At 43.2% G+C, this 21,484-nt stretch overlaps 1 protein-coding gene across 2 annotated transcripts in view; it reads right to left on the bottom strand.

Annotated features, from left to right (window-relative positions):
* Positions 1 to 1,137: 1,137 nt before the first annotated feature.
* QRSL1 (glutaminyl-tRNA amidotransferase subunit QRSL1) overlaps positions 1,138 to 21,484 on the bottom strand; it is a 27,602-nt gene continuing 7,255 nt past the window's right edge. Inside the window, exons 6-12 of one of the 2 annotated variants that reach the window (XM_032783595.2) lie at positions 13,428 to 13,603; positions 13,205 to 13,317; positions 11,978 to 12,170; positions 10,014 to 10,131; positions 4,127 to 4,332; positions 1,522 to 2,889; positions 1,138 to 1,391 (exon numbers count right to left, since the gene is read on the bottom strand). In XM_032783595.2, coding sequence (XP_032639486.1) covers positions 2,678 to 2,889; positions 4,127 to 4,332; positions 10,014 to 10,131; positions 11,978 to 12,170; positions 13,205 to 13,317; positions 13,428 to 13,603 — 1,018 coding nt within the window. In that variant the 3' untranslated portion in view covers positions 1,138 to 1,391; positions 1,522 to 2,677. Of the gene's footprint in view, positions 1,392 to 1,521; positions 2,890 to 4,126; positions 4,333 to 10,013; positions 10,132 to 11,977; positions 12,171 to 13,204; positions 13,318 to 13,427; positions 13,604 to 21,484 lie in introns of those variants that run through there. The other variant, XM_032783597.2, reaches the window with a different exon arrangement.

The raw sequence follows: 21,484 nt of genomic DNA, 5'->3' as shown, positions 1-21,484 counted from the left end.
ACCAATCCTCCGCAACCTGAAGCCCGACTGCCCCAGCACATCGTCGCGGACACGAGCGGAAAAAGATCATGCCTCTGTCGACGTGAGATCATCGAGAAGACCGGCTTGTCCTCGAAGCCAAGCCTAAACTCGAAAAACTATGCCCATCTGTTGACACCGCGGGCAAAGGGCTCGAGGTTACAACGCAGCCATGCTCGTTGGGGCCTAGGCGCTCGGGCCCCGTACGAACGCTGTTATTAGGCTGTGGGGGGGCATGTCATCTATGGCGACTCAGAGACGTTTATGGTATCAGCACTACCGGATGTCAGGACATCTACACCGACACATTCCCGGCCCCGTCCCAGTAAGGGATGAGCCGATGTGGCTCCGACACACGGGGGAGGGGAAAACCCTACACCCCCTACTAAACTAACATCCCTGATCCTGACCCACATCTGGATTACTGATGAGGGCCCTGTTCCCCATTTCCGCCTGCTGCTAATCAATGACTATGTGACCCATTAGATGAGCGATGTACACTCACTGCTCCCTATATTAACTTTGACCCACCACCGTACAATCCGCATTGGGACATACAGACTGTTATGTTAATGCTTTAACCACCATAACCAAATACCAGCGTCCTCCATACTCTGTGTGTTGCCCCGGACTAATGACTGACATGCAAACTCTGTGTATATCCTATTTAAAATTCTCTAATAAACATATTGAATGACTGGTTGGGGCTTGATTCTTTGGGGATCGAGAGAACCTTTTTTTTTACTGGGTGTGTTTTCATAACATCATCCCAGGAAGTGGCATGGTGGTGAAACTGGGAGACTGAGTGTCTAAGAAATTGCTTGTGTGATTGCGGTTGCCAGTGGGGTGACACGAAGTCTTTTGTCTGGCTGGTTTGTTGCCTTAGAGATGGAAAACGCCGCTAGGCTGTGATGCCTGTTTGAGCATTGGTCTGATTGGCACTTCAGTTGGGTTCCGCCAGAACACATCGTCACACTAGCTCTAAATCGACAAACTGTATCCCAAACAAGAGAGGTCGCATTACATCAGAAATATGGGCTGGAAGGCCCTGGAAGTATCAATCCAGCCCTCCCCACACCCTCACTCCTGCAGGACAGTAAATCTAGACCAGGTCAGCAACTTTCCAGAAGTGCTGTGCCGAGTCTTCATCATTCACTCTAATGAAGTTTTGCGTGCCAGTAACACATTTTTAGAAGGTCTCTTTTCTATAAGTCTATAATAAATAATAAACTTTGTTGTATGTAAAGTAAATAGGTTTTAAAATGTTAAGAAGCTTCATTCATTAAATTAAAAGCAGAGCCCCCCGACAAGTGGCCAGACCAGGCAGTGTGAGTGCCATGAAAATCAGCTCAGGTGCCGCCTTCAAATTTCCACTACTGGTCTGACGAAGTGGGTATTCACCCACGAAAGCTCACGCTCCAAAACCTCTGTTAGTCTATAAGGTGCCACAGGATTCTCTGCTGCTTTCACAGATCCAGACTAACACGGCTACCCCTCTGATACGTGCCACAGGTTGCCTACCCTGATCTAGACCATTCCTGATAGGTGTTTGTTAAATCTGTTTTTAAAAAACTCCAATTCTCTAGTCCCTCATCTTAATTATCTCATTTCTTTTCACCATCTTACCTTGTGAGAAGAAAATGAAGCCTCTAAAAATGAGACTGAGTTACAAAGAAATAAGCACTCATGTTGGTAAGTGGAAAACAATATTCCTGAGGGTAAATTTTGCAGATGTTAGTGGCTGTTTGTTAAATCTTCCATTCTAACATCTGGGTTGGAAATGTTCAACAGTCAGATGATACCTGTCTACAATCAGGAAAATAATGTACTAATTTATGAAACTGCTTCTGATTTTGGCACCGGAGCTGTGATTATAAAAAAAACAGAGAGGACAGCAGGAACATCAATTTCAGAAACTTAGAGGGTTGTTTCTCAAAGGAAACATCTGCAATTAGCCCTTCTTGTGAAAAGGCTTTTTAAGTACTATAGCAGCCTCCAGGATCTGAACAAAGATGGCTCTCCTACACTGTACATGGTTTAGCTACATTCTTTCTCTTGAAGAGATTGTTCTTGTGCATTTCCATTCACACATTCATGTACACCCATCTTTCCCTCTGTTTCCAATCTAGTTGAGTGCAGATCTTCACTAAGGCCTCCTGTTGTTGAGGACTCCTTCATGGCTTGTTTTCATTGGAGCCATGTAACCTGGGAGGCAGCAGGAGATCAGAGCTCCTGGAAACTGTACACACTTAAGGAAGAAGCCCAGGTTTGTTTCACCAGGGAACGGATTCCGCAGATTTCTTTGTAGGAAGGGGTGAGGGGAGAGGAGGGGAGGGGAAGGGAAGCAGTTCTATAATTACAAGATATACACTTTATACCTAACAAGAAAAAGATATATTCAAACTGTAATGTACATGCAGTTCTCACAGTTGCAGGGAACATACCATGGTCCTCACTTCAGTTTAATTACACAGTAACAAAGCTTCCCTGCTTCTCTCTTGCATTCTGCTTTAATACATACGTTTTAGACTCTACCGTCTGTCATTTGTACAAATAAATTGAAGAATTACATTTCTTTTCAATCTGAAACAGTACAAAGTGATTGAGAGATATTCTAAAATCCTCCTTACTTCCACTACTAAAACCACCAAGTCCTCTGTTATGAAAAAAAGGCTGATTTCTGATGTTGACAGACAGTGTGACCATGATCCATCAGTCCGTGTAATTGTATCATAGGAAATTCTACTTGTTTTTCAAACCATTTGGCTACAGTAAGAAGCTGCTGCTCCTGGAATGCACGTCCAATAAACTGAAGCCCAATTGGCAAACCTTTCTCTGAAAGTGCTGTAGGAACAGTTATGGCTGGCAGCCCTGAGGGAAAAAAGCAAAATTATTAAAACATCATATGTGCAGGATTTGCTATTACACAGATTGCTACAATTATTACAAATGTGACTCTTAAGAAAGATAACCAAAACAAATGCATGTAAGCTTTTAAGGCTAGTCTCTCTGCATTTTAGCAGTATAATCAAGATTATATTACTCCTGGGGGAATTCTGCACCATTGCACACGTGCAGAATTCATGTTCCCCACAGATTCTCCACCCCCACAGAAAATATATTCTGCCAGAGACACTGCAGTTGCACCTTTCACCCACCAGGTACTTGTGGTGCCAGAAAGTGGGGAGACGGCTTCCTAGCTGGAGCAGCCAGTCAGACAGGAAGGGGGCAGAGGCTGTGTTCCTCACAATGACAGGCCCAGGTGATGAAGCATGAGATATGGGTGGTGGACGGAGCGGGGCTGCTGGGGGATCACAGACTGGGATTCAGAAGGGCAAGCGGGGGGAGGTGCAGGGCCACATGGGGATGGACAGATGTGTTGGACTGAAGAGAGAGGCTGCTGGGGGGTCAGTCAGTCTCTTCCTAGGGGGAGACTCCTCCATTCCCAAACAGTCCCTCCCCCAAAATACTATCTGTTTCATATTTCTCCCACCCACAACCAACCTCCAGGTTCACTCCTAGGCTTCTTTCCAGCAATTACTTCCCTCTCCCTCAGCTCCTCCATTACCTCTGATTCCCCGAAACCTTTGCACTGCTTTTGAAGGGTGTGGGAAATAGGTTTCGGTACTGTCGTTTAAATGAGTTATTATTCAAAGTTCTGTATGAATATGCCTAGTAAGGAATCTATTTGTCAAAAAAGTTTCCTGAATCTTTGCCTGTATTGTTACAGATATACTTGCTGACAGGTATTTTGAAATAAATTACCAAAATAATTGAAACTGGGGCATGATTATAGTGTGTTGTTTTGACAAAATATGCAGAATTTTAAAATTGTGTGCAGAATTTTTAATTTTTTGGTGCAAAATCGTCCAGAGTAATCATATACTTAAATTCTTGTACATTTAATGAATGAACTCACTTCACACCTCTACCATCTCATGGTCAATATAAGCTTGTTTCTCTGAGTAGCAAAGCTAACAACTTGGTTCAGACAGTTGCGTTCTATAGAGGTCCTATAGAAAGAGGGCAGCTGGCTGGACAGAATGGATAATAAATTGAAGACTAGCTGGGAAATATGCCAAGAAGATGCACTTCTCTCTCTACTTACCTGCCATGTTTGCGGCCTGTGTAAAAATATCATCCTGTGCACTGCGTGTTCTGTTGTCTTCTTTGATAAACTCCACATATGGTATTGTATCACTTAGAGTGGTGGGAGTGAGCAAAACATCAATACCACTACGGAAAACATTCACAAAGTCATTGGCAATGAGTCGTCTCACTTTTTGGGCCTTGACAAAATAAGTCTCATAATTCCTAGGAACAAACAGTCATTGGTGTTAGAAATTAAGTTTAATACCATCAATAATTTAAATTGCTAAGTGGCTACAGGGGGGAAAAAACAAGCCCAGTTTTCCCTTTGGGTTGAAGGACTGCACCATAACTACTTAGGTTTTCAACAGAGAACAAGATCAGTCATCAAAGCAGCATGGCTGCAGATACACTAATAGCACTAAAGCACGTTCTTAAAGACGAGCCATGAAACAGATGCAGGGAGAGACCTGGAGCAAAGACCACTGAAGAGAGTGGAGAGGGAATATAAATGAAGGAAAACACAAACCAAATCAAGGGTAGGCGCAAATCAATTTAGTATTTTATGACCCAGTCTTTTTCTGCAACTTTATTGTTTACTTAGCTACTGAATTTCATTGCATGATGGAAGTGATGTCTGGAAAAAAAAATGACTGTTGTCTTATAATTGTGATTGATCAATCATTTAGGGACTCTATCTAGCAAGGCACTTAAGTACATGAACAGTCCTGCTGACTTCAGAGGGACTACTCACATGCAAAATAGTATGTTTCAGGTGTGCACTTTGCTACTGGTCCTTCTTATTGATATTATAGAGAAGCACACCAGATCTTTGTCCAAAATTTCCATAGTCATTTATTTTATGTAAGCAGCAGTTTAGACTGAAGGAGACTATGAATTCTTCATCTGTTTTTCTGCATACCTGAGGCAGAAAAACTGACAATTTTATATTTCATTCCTACATCACATGCAGCATTACTCCGAGTTTAATGATTTAATGTCAAGTTTTTAGAGGTTCAGTTTCAAAAGAATTTATTAGTCAAAAATAACTGGTACTGTAAACATTTTATGGGTAATTAGCAAATGTATTGTTAAGTCAAGGGTAAATAACTAAATGCCAGTGTCTTGATTTCCAAATTAGATACCATTAGCTCTGGCTTGAATAGAGACTGGGAATGGCTGAGTCATTACACTACTTGAATCTGTTTCCTTACGATAACTATCCTTACACCTCTTGTCAACTGTCTGTAATTGACCATCTTGATTATCACTACAAAAGTTATTTTCCTGCTGATAACAGGTCAACTTAATTAATTAGCCTCTTAGAGTTGGTATGGCATCTTCTCTATTTGTGTGTGTGTGTGTGTGAGCGTACACACACACACCAACACACACACAACCCTTACTATTTCCATTCTATGATTAGATGAGGGCTGTAGCCATGAAGTGTGCCACTAACATTTTTAGGTCTTAAGGCACAAGTACTCCTGTTCTTATTATGGAAATGCTCTCTTCGAGTTATTTTTATGAACCCACTTAGGCCTGTCTCACTACACGTTTAAACTGATTTTAGCAGCGTTAACTGATAACGCTGTAAACCGTGCCACACCTGATGCCCTTTGGTATAAGAAGCTCTTTAAATCGTTCTGTACTCTCCCCACGAGAGGTAGCCTATGATATTACCATATCGGATTAGGTTTGTGGCTGCAAATCGCGGTATTGGCTCCAGGTGGTATCCCACGTGCACACTGTGACCGCTCTGGACAGCAATCTGACTCAGATGCATGCCAGGTAACAGGAAAAGCCCACGAACTTTTGAATTTCATTTCCGTTGCCCAGCGTGGAGCTCTTCAGCACGGGTGGGCGATCAGTCCCAAATCTAAAAGAGCTCAGATGGACCGTATGGGAGTATGAATCTGATCGCTGTAGGGGAGAAATCTGTTCTATCAGAGCTCTTACAGAAGACGAAATGCAAGCATTTGGAAAAAATCTCCAGCTATGATACAGAGTCCACAGCACAGTGCTGTGTGACAGCGTAACGGAAACATATCAAATGTGCTCATAGAGGAAGGAGGTCTGAGGACTCCAGCTATCCCACAGTCCACGGCAGTCTCGAAACTATTTACATCTTGCTGGCTGGGCCAGCTGTAGTTCAACACATGTCGGCGTGTTCAGGCGTATAGCTCAACATTACTCCTCCTCCCAATGTGAAGAAAGGGAAAGATCATTTTGACTTCTTCAGTGTCACCCTATGTCTACTGAATGTGCTAGTAGTGTGATGCTGCGGCAGTGACAGCAGTTTCTGCTCCTCTCCTCCCTGGTGGCAGAGGTGCAGTAGGACCGCTAGTCCGTCATCAGCCTGTGAGTGCTCTGACTGCCTCAGGTGAGGCTGGCTGGGGAGCCTGGGTAAAATAGGAATGATTCTGTCATTCCAGTAGATGGTACAGATGGCTGGTAACCGTCCCTCTTCATAGCAAATGGGCTGAGCTCATCAGCCCCTCCTTCTGTGTAAAGAAAAATTTGTATGCCTGGCTGTCATAGCAGTGGAGGCTGCTCCCCTCATTTATCTCACTAAAGTCACTTTTCTTTTCTGCATTCTTTATAACTTCATGACACAAATGGGGGGGACACTGCCTGGTAGCCCAGGAGTTGGGGGAGGGACGCAACGGATGGGTTGTTGCGTGGCACCCCGTGAATGGCATGAGCTCGTCATTTCTGCAGGATCTGACATGGAGCAGCTCTCTGATACACGGTTCTCCAGTACACTTGCCCATATTCGAGGAGGACTGACTATTTTAGTACCATAAAGGAGGATTGACTGGGGGTAATGTCCCATTTTTGCCTTTGCACCAGCTCAGACCTCACGCAGGGCACCCATCGATAGAGCCAACAGTAAGAACGCAAGTAACTGTCATCTCATTTGCATGTACAATGCAGCGACGTACAACTGAAGGCTTGAAGCGCATTGTATCATGCAAAGCAAGTGAATTGCTGCTGTTAGCGCTGCGATCCCTCTGTCAGCGGCATGGAGATCCAGTGACAGTAAACAAAAAAAAGCGTGAACGGTTGATGTTGCCATGCTATGCGCTGCAGGGCAATCGCAGGAAAGGCACAAATGTTGTCTGCTGTTGCTTTCCGGGCAAGGAATGAGTGATGACATTTACCCAGAATCACCCACAACACTGTTTTTGCACCATCATGCATTGGGATCTCAACCCAGAATTCCAATGGGTGGAGGAGACTGCGGGAACTATGGGATAGCTATGGGATAGCTACCCACAGTGCAACACTCCAGAAATCGACGCTAGCCTCGGTACCTGGAAGCACACCACCGAATTATTGTGCTTTGTGTGGCCGCGTGCACTCGACTTTATACAATCTGTTTTACAAAACCAGTTTATATAAAATCGGAATAATCCTGTAGAGTAGACGTACCCTCAGGAAAAGGTTAGCTGCAGAACTAATAAAAATGTTCAAGACTCACGTAAGACTAAAGAGTCTCTAACCAGTTTTCCTGGTTTACTTTTTTTTTTTTTTAAACGTCAAACTACTTTTAAAGAACTTATAGGAGAAGAGACCAATTAGTTAAATTTTAGACTTCACTCATGATATATGCAGGCATGCATAGCTTCAAGTATCAATCTAGTTATTTTATAGATGTCACATCTCAAAGAAAATAGTTTGTAATTCAGGAGTTCTCAAACTGGGGGTTGGGACCCCTCAGGGGGTTGCGAGCTGTCAACCTCTACCCCAAACTCCGCTGTGCCTCCAGCATTTATAATAGTGCTAAATATATAAAAGTGTTTTTAATTTATAAGTGAGGGTTGCTCTCAGAGATATGCTACATGAAAAGGATCACCAGGACAAAAGTTTGAGAGCCACTGTTGTAATTTGAATACAGCGGAGACTATATGACTCTCCTGCACACTATTATGAGAATGTTATTTTAACCCTAAATTCTGTTCTTGACGATTCATTTCCTGTGGATTGTAGCAAAGTGCTGAGACTGCCCCCTGCTTAACTCTTGTAGAAATCATTCCTGTTTTTCTTCACCAAAATTGATCCACACAGACAGGTTGTCAAACATTCACCATATGTTTATGATAGATGCCCCAGACAGATGTCATCAGAAAACACTAAATTGAGGATGCTTAGCAATAATATTGACAGTTCACAGGAGCTGGCTGTTCATATGCTGAGATCCCTGTCTTGAAGACACAGCTTTTATTAGCTCTAAGAGCATAAAGCAGCAGGAATATTCTTGTGTGTGCTCGGTGGCACAGTTTAGGGCATTTGCACTTGTATGTCCTCTCAGTGGTTTAGCAAAGCGACCCTCTCTCAGCTTCCAGCTCCCCAACGGTCACCTTTCTGGGTGGAGACCCATGTCTCTCTCCCTATTTCCAGGCTGCACAGTTCCCTGCTTTCACCGTCTATTTCCCAGCAAAGAGAGTCTGCCTAAACAGATTTATTTGCTTTCTCTTCAGAGATTGATAACAGAGGGATTGCTACAGATATAAGGTACCACATAGTTCTTTCTGTGCAAGCCTATTGTATTCTTAAGGTAAAAAGCACTACAGAGAAAACAATACAAAATGTATACGCTTGTTGTTAAGCTTACCAGGAACCCTCACCCTAACAAGGATTCTGACAGGGTAAGTCCTTCAAAGGACCTTAGGGAGTTCCAGTTCATGATAGCTTTGAGGATTCCCAGTTCATGACATCTTCAGCTCAGAACAAACATAGTTATAACAGGTTCAGTTCATGGGTCTTTGATTTGAAGTTTCCAGATGCAGGTAATTAGCATACAATAGGTCCCATTCCTGGATGCTACCTCCAAAATGCTCAGAGGGGAGAATTTGCATTCCCCTGAGCCTCCAAGGTATTTCCTCGAAAATCCACTTCACACATATAGTTCCAAAAAGACTTGAAGTTACTAATACCTTCCCGAGATTGCATTAATCTTGTCTTCCTGCTTAAGCAGTTCCATGCAATCTCACAACAGTACTTAAACATTTCTAATACAATGAACTCCAAAAGATGTTAAATTTAATTCAAAGTTTATTTTAATTGCATACGGCTCAGCCAGGATATGGCAGGAGATTGTTAGTCTGTCACACTCAGTTTTCTTAAAATAACTGTACCACAAAACTAACTGACACAGGGTGTCAATGTGGATATCCTCATTGTTTGAAATCTTAACAGGGTGGAGGCAGAGAAAGTGGCAATTTTACTAATTTAGATGGGTAATACCTTCTCCAATAATAGTCATAAATGAAGATAGATTGACACTGAGTGGGAATTAAAAGTATGTTCATTCTGAGTTCTCATACTAGCTCATCCAGCTGAGCTGGATAAACATAAGGTTCCTCACAAAAACAAATGAGTTTACTTGATCCCTCCAGTACAATTTTATTTTCTCTTAGACTCAAGCAAAGAGGTGGGGAAGGTGAGAGAGATATTTAAATTAAGTGCCACATCTTCTGGCTTTCCATGAGAGGCATCAGTAGAACATAACAAATGTTTCTATACCTGGAGAACTTTAGCAAGATGAAATCGACTTGATGCTGATGGCCACAGAACATTTAACAACAGAATAGTTGGGCTCTATTCTGATTTCACTGACAAACACTGCAGACTAAGTTTTTGCAATAGGGCACTTAAGATGCAAATCACACAACTTGTTGTTCTACCTTCCTAAATTCAAAAGGCTTCCAGTTAAGAGTAAAGGAAAGCATTATTTTTAGCTATTAATAATGGTTTGCTACATATCATGCACTTAAACCAATATAAATAGATATTGCCGTAGCAACAAAGAATTTGCTCAACATAAGTAATTTCCTCATCAGCTGCTTAACAAATAAGTCATTAATACTGTACAGTTGAGCTTTAAAATATGCTGAACTTACTGTTTTAACAAAAAGTAGTTTCCTGACAGAATTCTTCCTCTTACAACATCATTAAACCCTTCTCGTCGAGTTGCAGCGTACATGACTTCTGTGGACTTGTCCATACTGGAACGGTGTCCTAAAAATAAATCACCAGTGATTTGGAAACAAATCCTGAAGACTCATGAAAACCATTAAACAATATAATATATTGACCTTCACAATGACAGATTATGTCCAGTGCAGAAGACATTAACATGCAATTTTTACACACAAAAACTAAAAGCTTATGTTAAATATGAAATGAATTCTGGAATCATACTGTGACTATACATTTGGAGTCTCTAGAAGTGAAATATTTCTATTTATCTGTACTGAGAAGTACAAATGGAGAGTGCTACAATACAAACACTCCTGCCTCTGATCTTCAATCTGACATGGAAGGTGGAGAGAACTCTTCTCATCCTTCACGACATGAATGTGTAGAAGTATTTCAGTAACACTGATAGCTCACTCTTCAGTTTATTTTGAGTAGAGACTAAAAACTGATCTGAACAATGCATACATACTTTGTGCTGCACAGTACACTCCTCAAAAAACACAGCTGAGAACATTTCTCTCAGACTAAAAACTTGCTTGCAGAAATGAAAAACGGCAACTTATTTGCAAGAGGTCTGATCCTAAACCCACTGTATTCAATGAGATTCAATGGAATGAATGCAACAGACTTTGGATCAGGCCCCAATCTTCCCATAAATTAAAGAAAACCCAAACCTCAGACAATCAGCACTGGGATAAAGTAGTGAAATTCCACTGATTTCAATTAAGCTGCACTGGCTTGTGTCACTTGCCTAAGAGTTTGGCCAATCACTTAATTCTGTGACTCATGAACTGATACACAGACAGGACTGGGTCTAATTCGAAGTCTTTTTATGTATTGTGTTTTTGGGGATGGCTACAATATTTCAAAATCCAGAATGTGAGCATCAGTTAAATATAAAACAGAATCCAGAAAGGTCACATCCTGTAAACAACATTATAATGGTGGGTTTGTGACAAAAAGAAAGAAGTGTGAAAAAAAATCACAGGAAAAGTATAATTAAAAGGGAAGAAAAGCACCACGTGTTCTGCAATAGCCAGGTTCAATGGGAATGTTTAAGGAAGTTATTACACCTAATTCAAATTACAATCTGGTAAAAACTTAGATACAATACCAAATCTTCTGATAGTCTTGGCTTATCTTAATGCACTGAAGGTGACTGACTTCAGAAATCGGATGCATTTTTATTTTTACTCACCGGCACCTTACCATACCATAATCAAGTGATGCACTCATTAGACAAACTAAAATGGCAAAGCACTAAGACAACAACTCACCTTGGTCAAGTTACAAAATACATCAATGAAAAAGATCTTTTAAGTCTATCTGGTTCATTTCCCAGATAATTCAGGCCTATTCCCTTGTTTACGTTAATTAGGCTGCCTTTTTTTTTTTGGCCAGGCCTATCTTTGGATGTCTCCAGTGATGGGGCATTTTTTTCTCAAGTGTTTCTAAATTCTAAATATTTTAATGCACAGTATCTCACCCAATAAGATAGCAAAACATTCCCGTATATATTGAGCACTTTATGCTTTTAATAATTCACACAGTTTCTGAAAACAAATGATTTTTATCTTTTCACTACAAGCAGATAGCCAGTGCAGGTTTCACAATCACTTGGGATATCTTGCTAATGCTTTGACTACCTCAGTTTCTAGTCCTTCACTCCAGCTTTCAGCTGCAGTAAGGTTTTTACTCTATCATACTATGGAAAAAACATATCTCCTAACATTCAACCATGAAATGCAGGTAACCATGTATGTTAAGTCTCCATAGTGCACACACCTATGACAGGCATCTTTATGCCACTTAATGATCAACAAAGTGAGTGTTACATATAATATGAAGCAATATAGCCCTTTTTCCTTTGAAAACTTAAACTTACCATATTCTAGTCCATCAAACCTGGCCATATTTGATGCTACTTCTGCTGTGCACAGCACATGATAGCATATAATTGAATAACGTGTGTGGGGTAGGCTCACTTCAATCACCTTGGCACCTGCATTCTCAAAGAGGTCAGCAGCTTTAGACCAAAGTGCCACAGTTTCACTAGATAATCCTGGTGCATGATATTCCTTAGAGGAGAACAAAAGTTAGGAAATTAATTCTATGCGTAAGCATCTTCACAGATAATTTTAAGTGGGTTTATTTTCAGTGGTTCTTAATTATCGGTTGACAGTAAACAAGCCAAACTATGTAATATACTATTAGATGCAAATACTGTTAAACTAGTCCTCATCTCTACATTCTTTTTTAAAGTATTTGTTACAGACTTATGTTTTTGCTGACTGTTAGGATAGTAAATTGTATTAAGTTCATAAGTTTCATAGATTTTTAAGGCCAGAAGGGATCATTATGATCATATAGTCTGAACACCTGCATAATGCAGGTCATAATATGTCACTATGCACTTCTTGCTTCAATTCTATAATTTCATAGAATATTAGGGTTGGAAGGGACCTCAGGAGGTCATCTAGTCCAACCCGCTGCTCAAAGCAGGACCAATCCCCAGATTTTTACTCCACTTCCCCCAATGGCCCCCTTAAGGATTGAACTCACAACCCTGGGTTTAGCAGGCCAATGCTCAAACCACTGATCTATCCCTCCCCCCTGGATAGGAAGCTGCCCACTTGTCAGTCTATTAACTGGGATTGTGCAGTTCACAGACAGCACATCTTAAATTTTAAGCCACGATACCAAGCTCATTATGAATAATGTTAAATGAGCAGAAACAATGGCCAAAGCACATCAGTGGCAAGTGTCATACCTAAGTCAAAAGACAATACTAAAGAAGTGTCTCACAGTATGAGGGTTGGTGACAAGCCTCACTCTGTGTAGACTCTTAGGGTCTGCTTACATGGAAATAGCCCAGAACAGCTATTCCACAGTAGCTCGCTGCATAGACACTCTTATTCCTCACTAAAAGTGCCTTTTTGCTGTTTGTTGAATAGCCTATGCCTCCGACCCATATTAACCTAATTAACCATGTTAACTTTCACTCCCACAAGCTGTCTCTGCAGATGCAAATAACTGCAGACTCAGGGAGGAGAATATATAGGTTTTTACTCCAATATGAATTTTTTTCCAGTGATAAAGTTGGAAATGCTACCTTTGGTATTCCTATACAGAGCTTACTGGCATCTATAAAACTGGTTAGTTCAAACGGCTTAAAGGGGTCCTGAACAGTAGTAGAGTCTTTAGGATCATGTCCTGCAAGCACACCTGAAAGATGAAAAAAGGCTCATGACATACAGGAAAAGTAATACAGGGGATTCTTAAATTCAAAAGGTTTTGAGATCAACTGTATACAAAGACATATGCACTAGTAGTACCCAATACAATCGCTGCATCGTCCACACATCTGGTTAAAATTCCTGCTACATCCATGGAGTTCACTAGTGGAATGAGACCATGACGAGAAATCAATCCATAGGTTGGCTTTAAACCTACTACTCCACAATGAGCAGCTGGGTTTCTGGTGGACCCTCCTGTGTCTGATCCTAAAGCCCTATGGTTTAAATAGAACCATCATTAATAGAATTGAATACTTCAAAACACATCTAAATTGTATCTGTTCTTAAAGAGGTACAGTTCTAAATGGAATTTTTTTTAGATATACAAGTATGAGAATAATGTAAAGTGCATCATCTTCATGCACTCAGCTCCCATTTATTCTGGTCCTTTCTTTACTATTTAGTATGAAGCAGCAGCAGTCTTCAGTTTACAAAGACATGTTGATAAAATATGCCTTTCACATCTAGCACTGTGATTTCCCTTATATACCAAAACTGCACCTGCTATACTAGGGGAGGGCAAACTATGGGCCACGGGCTGGATCCAGCAGGTCAGCGTTTTCAGTCTGGCCTGTGGGATTGCCAGCCCCGTGGCGCAGCGGAGCTAAAGCAGGCTCCCTGCCTGCCCTGGCCCCATGCCTGTCCTGGAATTGGCTGGCACCACATCTCTGCAGCCCCTGGGGGAAGGAGGACAGGCAGAGGGCTTCGTGCACCGCCCTCACCTGCAGGCTCCAGTCCCCGCATCTCCCATTGGCTGGGAATGGGGTACCATGGCCAATGGGAGCTTCGGGGGTGGTAATCACAGGCAAGGGCAGTGTGTGGTGGAACTGTTTGCCCCACCCCACCTCCAGGAGCCACTGCCGGACACGCTGACCACTTCTGGGAGCAGTGTGGGACCAGGGCAGGCAGGGAACTTGCCTTAGCCCTCCTGTGTGCCACTGCCACCCTGGAGCCTGCTGGAGCCACGCTGGGCTGGAGCCTGCACCCCAAATCCCTCCTGCACCTGCACCCCAACCCCCTGCCCTGAGCCCCCTGCCACACCCCTCCCACACTCCTTGCCCTGAACCCCTTCCTGCACACCGCACCCCCTCCCACACCTCAACCCCCTGCCCCAGCCCTGCATTCATGGCCCTGCATACAATTTCCCCACCCAGATGTGGCCCTTGAGTCAAAAAGTTTGCCCACCCCTGTGCTATACTCAATATTTTCAGTAGAGCCGGTTACAATTTTGACTGAAATTTGTCAGAAAAAAAATGCAGTTGAAATCAAAATGCTTTGTGAAAACTTATTTCAATGAAATTTGATTTTTCAATAAAACTAGAAATGAAACATTTTCATTTTGAATTGAAATTTATTTTCTTTTCCAGTTTTTAAAAAGTCAATTCAATGTCAGTTCAAAATGAAATAAAATGCTCCTTTTCTCTCTTTTTTTTTTTAATATATCAGAAATTCAAAAATGGACTAAGAAATTTGAATGAAGTTGCTTTGTTCAAAATTTTTAAGTTATAAAACTGAATTTGACCAGTTATAATTTTTCACAGTATGTGGCATTTGTTGTTTCATAGGAGTCAGTTTCTTAACATGGTTGAACCAATTTAATACTGATGTTGAGTGGAACTGTCTCAGCAAGTCAAAATGTAAGGATGCTGTGTACAGTTACATCTCAATTCAAAGAAAGAAATACAGGCAGCACTCTATTTCTTTTCCAGTTTCAAAGAGAAGCTGAAAAAAATGGATGAACAGTTGACAAAATGGCTGGAAAAGGCACCTGATCTGGCAAGTGCTGAGCAGCCACACTCTCATCAGAAGTGAGCAGACTTCAACGGCAATTGAGGATACTACTGGGGGAATTCTGTGCCACTGCACAATGCAGAATCTTGCAGAAATTAACGTTGTGCACGCAGAATTTCCTTGCCCCCACAGAAATGGGCTGAAGTGCTGCTGGCAGTCATCAGGGCCCGCTGGACCTGGCAGAGCTCAGCTTGCACATAGAAGACACTGCCGGAGGGAGGCGGAGGGAACTAGAGGATTTCTGGCAGCTGCAGTTCCCAGCATGCCCTGAGGGAAGGAGACGGCAGCGCGCAGGAAACTCCATGCAAGCCTGGGACCAAGCATCAGTTTCTCCCTCTGGATCCCTGGCTTCTGAGGGGGAATGGGGGTGGGTGTCTGGGCTGGGGGGGACCACAGCTGGGCTCTGGGGGGCGAGTGTCTTGGCTGTGGAGGGAAGAGGATGCAGGTATCTGAGCCGGCTTGGGGCAGGGGAGGGGCAGGGGATAGGGGGTTTATTGGGTGTGTATTGGCTGAGAGGGGCTGGCAAAAGGTAGGTTGGGCGCGTGTGGAGCGGGGGGGGGGATTGAGAGGGGGGGGGGAGGTTTGGCCGTGTCCTGTCTCCCTGGTGGTCTCAGAGGAGGGGGCAAAGTGGTTGGAGCTTGTGGGGGCGGTGAGGGGGGGACTTTGTGGCGTAGTCTGGTCTCCTGGTTGGTCCCAGGGGAGAGGGGGGCTAAAAGTGGTTGGGCTTGTGGGGGGGGCGGTGAGGGGGGAGGTGTGGAGTCTGGTCCTCCCCTGTTGGTCTCAGGGGAGAGCGGAGGGGGGGCACAGAGAAACCAGGAACTGGGTTGTCAAAAAAGGGTTTTTTTTTTTTTAAACTCTTTACTCCTGGGAACTGTTTTGTGTCCTGTCTAGTATACAGACATGACCTACTATGGTGTTTTTGAAATAAATTACACAATGAATCGAAAACTGGTGTGAATGTATGTAGTATTATTTTGACAAATAAAATTTGCAGAATTTTTGCCGATTTTTTAATCTATTTGGTGCAGAAAATGCCACCCCACGAAAGAACGCCAGCAGGTCTAGAAAGCAATTCAGCATCCTTGCTGGATCAGATCCTTTGAGCACTGTCTACACTTTACTGAAGTCAACTGGGAGTCTTTCTGCTGACTTCAGTAGAATTCCATGTTTACCAGCAGGTGTCAATGAGACACCATTAACATGCAAAATAGTCGGGTTAAGGGAGAAAAAAAAGACATACAGCAAGATAAAGCAAAAAAGAACAAATTGCAATTTTTAAAAGAAAACACCTCCTGGTACAACAAAATAAACAATTTTACTTCCTTTAGCGCACACAAAACATTAGCTAAGAGTATCTAAAATAAACTACAGCTGAAATCTTCTAGTACACATGGAGAAAAACTGAACGCACGAGCAGAGACGAATAACAGAGCAAATGAGGACTGGGGAGGGAGGGGGCGGCAGCGGAAGGCGGGAGTGGCGGCGGCGTAGGGGCGGCAGACGCGCGCGCACGAGGACCGGGGGACCGGCCGCGGCGGGGCCCGGCCGAAGACGGGAGGGGCGCGAAAAGCCCGGGAGGCGACGGCGAGCCGAGGCGAGGCGCAGGGCGCGGACGAACCATTGCTACATAACTCTAAATATCTCCGCACAATTGACGGTCTTTTCATTTCCTGTTCCCCATCCAATATACGACAGAGAAATCTACATTTTGTAGCTGCAACCATGCATTTGTACGAATTTATTTTACAACTAACAGTTCATCACCCTCCATGTAGTTATATAAATTAATCTATCTATATTTATCATACAAAAGGTAAAACATTTTCCAATGTCAATAACAAACCAAAATCAGCTTATACAAAAAAATCCTCTTTTAAATTATGATTCTAAAAAAAATAATGTTTGAAAAGTGCGTCATAACTCGGTTGTTTCGAAACTCTGATCTGAACAGCGGAAGAAAAGGAAGGCACAAATCAAAAATCCAGAATTAACATCAGAAATATAACCAGAATCAAAAGCACACCGAAACAACATTATATAAGGTGTGGACAAGAAAAAGTTGAAAAAAAATACAGGAAAAGTATAATAAAAGGGATAAAAAGCACGACGTCTCAATAGCCGAGGTTCAATGGAATCTGTACAGGGAAGGTATGTGACAACCGACAAATACAACGGTAAAAACTAGATACACAACACCAAACTCTTCGAAGTCCTGGTTATCTTAAAGCACTGTAAGTGACTGACTTCAGAAACGGGATCATTTATTTAACTCACGCGCACCTTTACCTAGACCAATATACGAAGGAACACTCATTAGAACAAACAAAATGCAACACAAAGACAACACACACTGGCAAGTTACAGAAATAATCAAGAAAACGATCTTTAAGTCTACGTCATTTCCCAGGATAACAGCCATCCCTGTTACGTAAAGGGCGCCTTGTGTTGGCCAAGCCAATCTTGATGCTCCATGAGGGCAGTTTGCCAAAGGTCTAAAGCCAAATAGTAATTCACAAGTACTCACCCAATAGATAGCAAAACTCCCGATAATGAGCAACTTATGCTTAATAACACACAATTCGAAACAAAATTTTATCTTCAACTACAAAGCAGAAATGCCAGGCAGTTCACACACTTATATCTCTAAGCTTGGACTACCTCAGTTTCAGGCCTCACCCACTCAGCTGCAGTTAAGGTTTTTACTCTATCAGACATGGAAATAAACATACTCCAACAGTCAATCCAGAAATGCAGTAACCATTTGTTAATCCATAAGGCACACACCTAGACAGGCACTTTATCCACTTAATGACAACAAAGTGACGGTATCATTATATAAAGAAGCAAATAGCCCTTTTCCTTGAAAACTAAACTTACGCGAATATCAAGTCCATCAACACTGGCCATATTGATGGCACTTCGCTGGCACCAAACATGATAAGCAACTAATTGAATAACGTATGGGGTAGCCCACTCAATCACCTGGGCAACCTGCATCTCAAAGAGGCAGCCTTAGACCAAAGGCACAGTTCACAGAAATTCCGGGCACGAATCCTTGAGAGAAACAAAAGTTTAGAAATATATCAAGCTAAGCATCTCACAGACAAGTGAAGTGGTATTTCAGTGGGTCTCATATCGCTGACATTAACGCCAAACCATGTAAATATAGATCAAACGTAAAACATCTCAATCTCTACATCTTAAAGTATGTACAGACTATGTTGCTAGACTGTAGGATAGTAATTGAATAAGTCATAAGTTTCAATTAATTTTAAGGCCGAAGGACATATATAAATATCGAAACACCTGATTAAATGCAGGTTCATACAGATCACTATGACACTATGCTCAAGTCTATAATTCATAGAATATAGGGTTGGAGGACCTCAGAGTCATCTATCAACCGCTGCTCAGCAGAACAACCGCCAGATTACTCCCACCTTCCCAATGGCCCCCTTAAGATGAACTCAACTAACCCGGTAGTGCCCAGCCAACCACTGATCTATCCCCCCCCTGAAGGAACGCCCAACTGACAGTCAGTAACTGGATTGTGCAAGTACAGAACAGCACACTTAAATGTAAGCCACAACCAACTCATTATGAATAATTAAATGACAGAAACACATGCCAAAACACATTCATTGCAATGTCATATCCTAGGTCAAAAGACAATACAAAGAAAGTGTCCACATTAGAGTGGTACAAGCTCACCTGTTAGCACTCTAGGGCTCTTACCGAAATACCCAGAACAGCTTCTACAAGCCGCTGCATATGACACTCTTATCCTCACTAAAAAGTCCTTCGTGGACATAGCCATCCTCCGACCCAGAAACAATTACCATGTTAACTTCAACTCCACACATCTGCAGAGCAAAGAAACTCAGACCAGAGGAAAGAATAGGGTTTTACCCTAATATGAATTTTCCAGATAAATGGAAATGCTACCTTGGTACCATAACAATCTCTGCATCCTACAAAACTGTTAGTTCAAACGGCTTAAGAGGGTCCTAAACAGTATAGGCTTAGGATCAAGTCCGAAGCACACCGAAAAGAAAAAAGGCTCAACATACATGAAAAGTAAACACGGGGATCGTAAATTCACAAAGTTGAAAACAAAGATACAAAGAAACAATCACAGTAGTCCTTCAATACAACGCTGATCGCCACACATCTGGTAAAATCCTGCTACAGTGCCAGGATTCAACACTAGTGAATGGAGACCATGACGAGAAAATCAACTCCTAGGTTGGCTTAACCTCGTACGCCACAGAGAAGCATCTGGCTGGGACCCCCTGGCGACCTAAAGCCCATGGTGTAAATAAACCACAACTGAAAGATGAAATACGCAAAACACATCTTAAATTGTACTGTTCTTTAAAGAATACAGTTTCTAAATGGAAATGTTTTAGATAACAAGTAGAGAAAAATTAAGCATCATCTTCACATGCACTCAAGCTCCCATCTTATTCGGCCTTCTTACATTTATATGAAGCAGCGAGCGAGCGAGAGCGAGAGGACATGTTGATAAAAATGCCTTTCACATCTACACCGATTCCCTAATAACCGAGAACGCACCTGCTAACTAGGGGAGGCATAAGAGCCACGGCCTGGATCCAGCAGGTCACGTCATCTGGCCGGGACGCCAGCCCCGTGGCGCAACGGAGCTAAAGCAGGTCCCTGCCAGCCCTGCCCCATGCCTCCGAAGCTGGCACCAATCTCGCAGCCCCTGGAAGAACAGGCAGAGGCTCGGCACCGCCCCACTGCAGCTCCAGTCCCCCGCACCCTATGCTGGGAATGGTAACCGAAGGCCAAGGAGGAAGCTTCGGGTGGAATCACAGCAAAGCAGTGTTGTAAACTGTTGCCCCAGGATCCCACCCCAGGAGCCACTCCTTGAACACCGACACCTTACATGCGGAACCAGGGCAAAATGCAGGGAACTTGCCTAGCTCCTCGCTGTTCACTGCCCCTGGACCGCGGAGCCAAGCTGCCGGAACCGCAACACTCGCCAATCCCCCTGCACTGCAACCCCAACCCCGCCCGAGCCCCGCCACAACCCTCCCCACACCCTGCCCTGAAACCCCCTCCTCCACACCGCACCCCCCACACCTCAACCCCCGCCCAGCCCGCACATGGCCTGCATCACAATTTCCCACCCAGAGGCCTGAGCCAAAAAGTTGGCCCACCCCGGGCTAACCAAGATTCAGTAAGCCGTAAAAATTTTGACTGATAAATTGTCAAAGAAAAAAATGCAGTGAAATCAAAAGCCTTTTTCAAACTTATCAATGAAATGATTTTCAAAAAACTAAGAAAGAAACATTCCATTTGAATTGAAATTATTTCCTCCAGTTTCAAAAGTCAATCAAGTCAGTTCAAATAAAATAAAATGCTCCGCTCTCTTTGTTTTAATAACAAAATCAAAATGGACAAAATTGAAGAATCTTGTTCAATTTCTAATATAAAACGAATTGACCAGTAAAGTTTTCCACAGCAGCATTTTTGTCTAGGAGTCAGTTTCTAACATGGTAACCAATTTAATACGATTAGTGGAACGTCTCACAAGTCCAAAATGTAAAAGGATCTGTGTACAAGTACATGCCAATCAAAGAAAGAAATCAGCTAACACCTATCTTTCCATTCAAAGAAAGAACGAAAAAAGATGAAACATGACAAAATGCGAAAGGCACCTTATCGCAATGCTGACAGTCCACACTCTCAGCAAAGGAGCAACCAAAACGGCAATGGGAAACTTAACTTTGGGGGGGGGGGGTGGTGGGTGGGAAATCCTCCCACGCACAATGCAAAGCTTCAGAAATGAACGTGTCACGCAGAATCTTACCCCCACCCAGAAAGCGAAAGGGCTGCGGCAAGCACAGCCCGCACTGCAAGCACACACTCACAAAAAGACAAGCTGCGGAGAAAGGCGAGACAAGAAACGCACGCATCCCACAGCCCCAGAAAACCACCGCGAACACCCAACACACATCGAGACAAGCCGACAGTCCCGATCCGCGCTTCCCGATGGGTCCGGCGCGGGATGCACAGCCGGCCGGGCGAGTGCGCTGGGAGAACACAAGGACGACCGCTTGGGCAAGGAAGTGTTGGTATGCGATGGGGGCCAATGTTGCTGCGGGGGGGGGTGAGAGGGAGGTGTGATTGCGGTCTCACGGTGTCCAGGAGGGGGGCAAAGGGTGGCGGCGGGGGCGGTGAGGGGATTTGTGGGGCTGTCCCGTTGGTCTCAGAGAGGGGCAAAGTGGTGGCGTGGGGGCGTGAAGGGGATGGATGCTGGCCCTGGATGCCAGGAAGGT

The sequence above is a fragment of the Chelonoidis abingdonii genome, chromosome 3 (assembly GCF_003597395.2).
Source record: "Chelonoidis abingdonii isolate Lonesome George chromosome 3, CheloAbing_2.0, whole genome shotgun sequence".
NCBI classification, from domain to species: Eukaryota; Metazoa; Chordata; order Testudines; family Testudinidae; genus Chelonoidis; species Chelonoidis abingdonii.
Note: the sequence above shows the minus strand (reverse complement) of the source record. Positions and strands in the feature narration are given on the sequence as shown.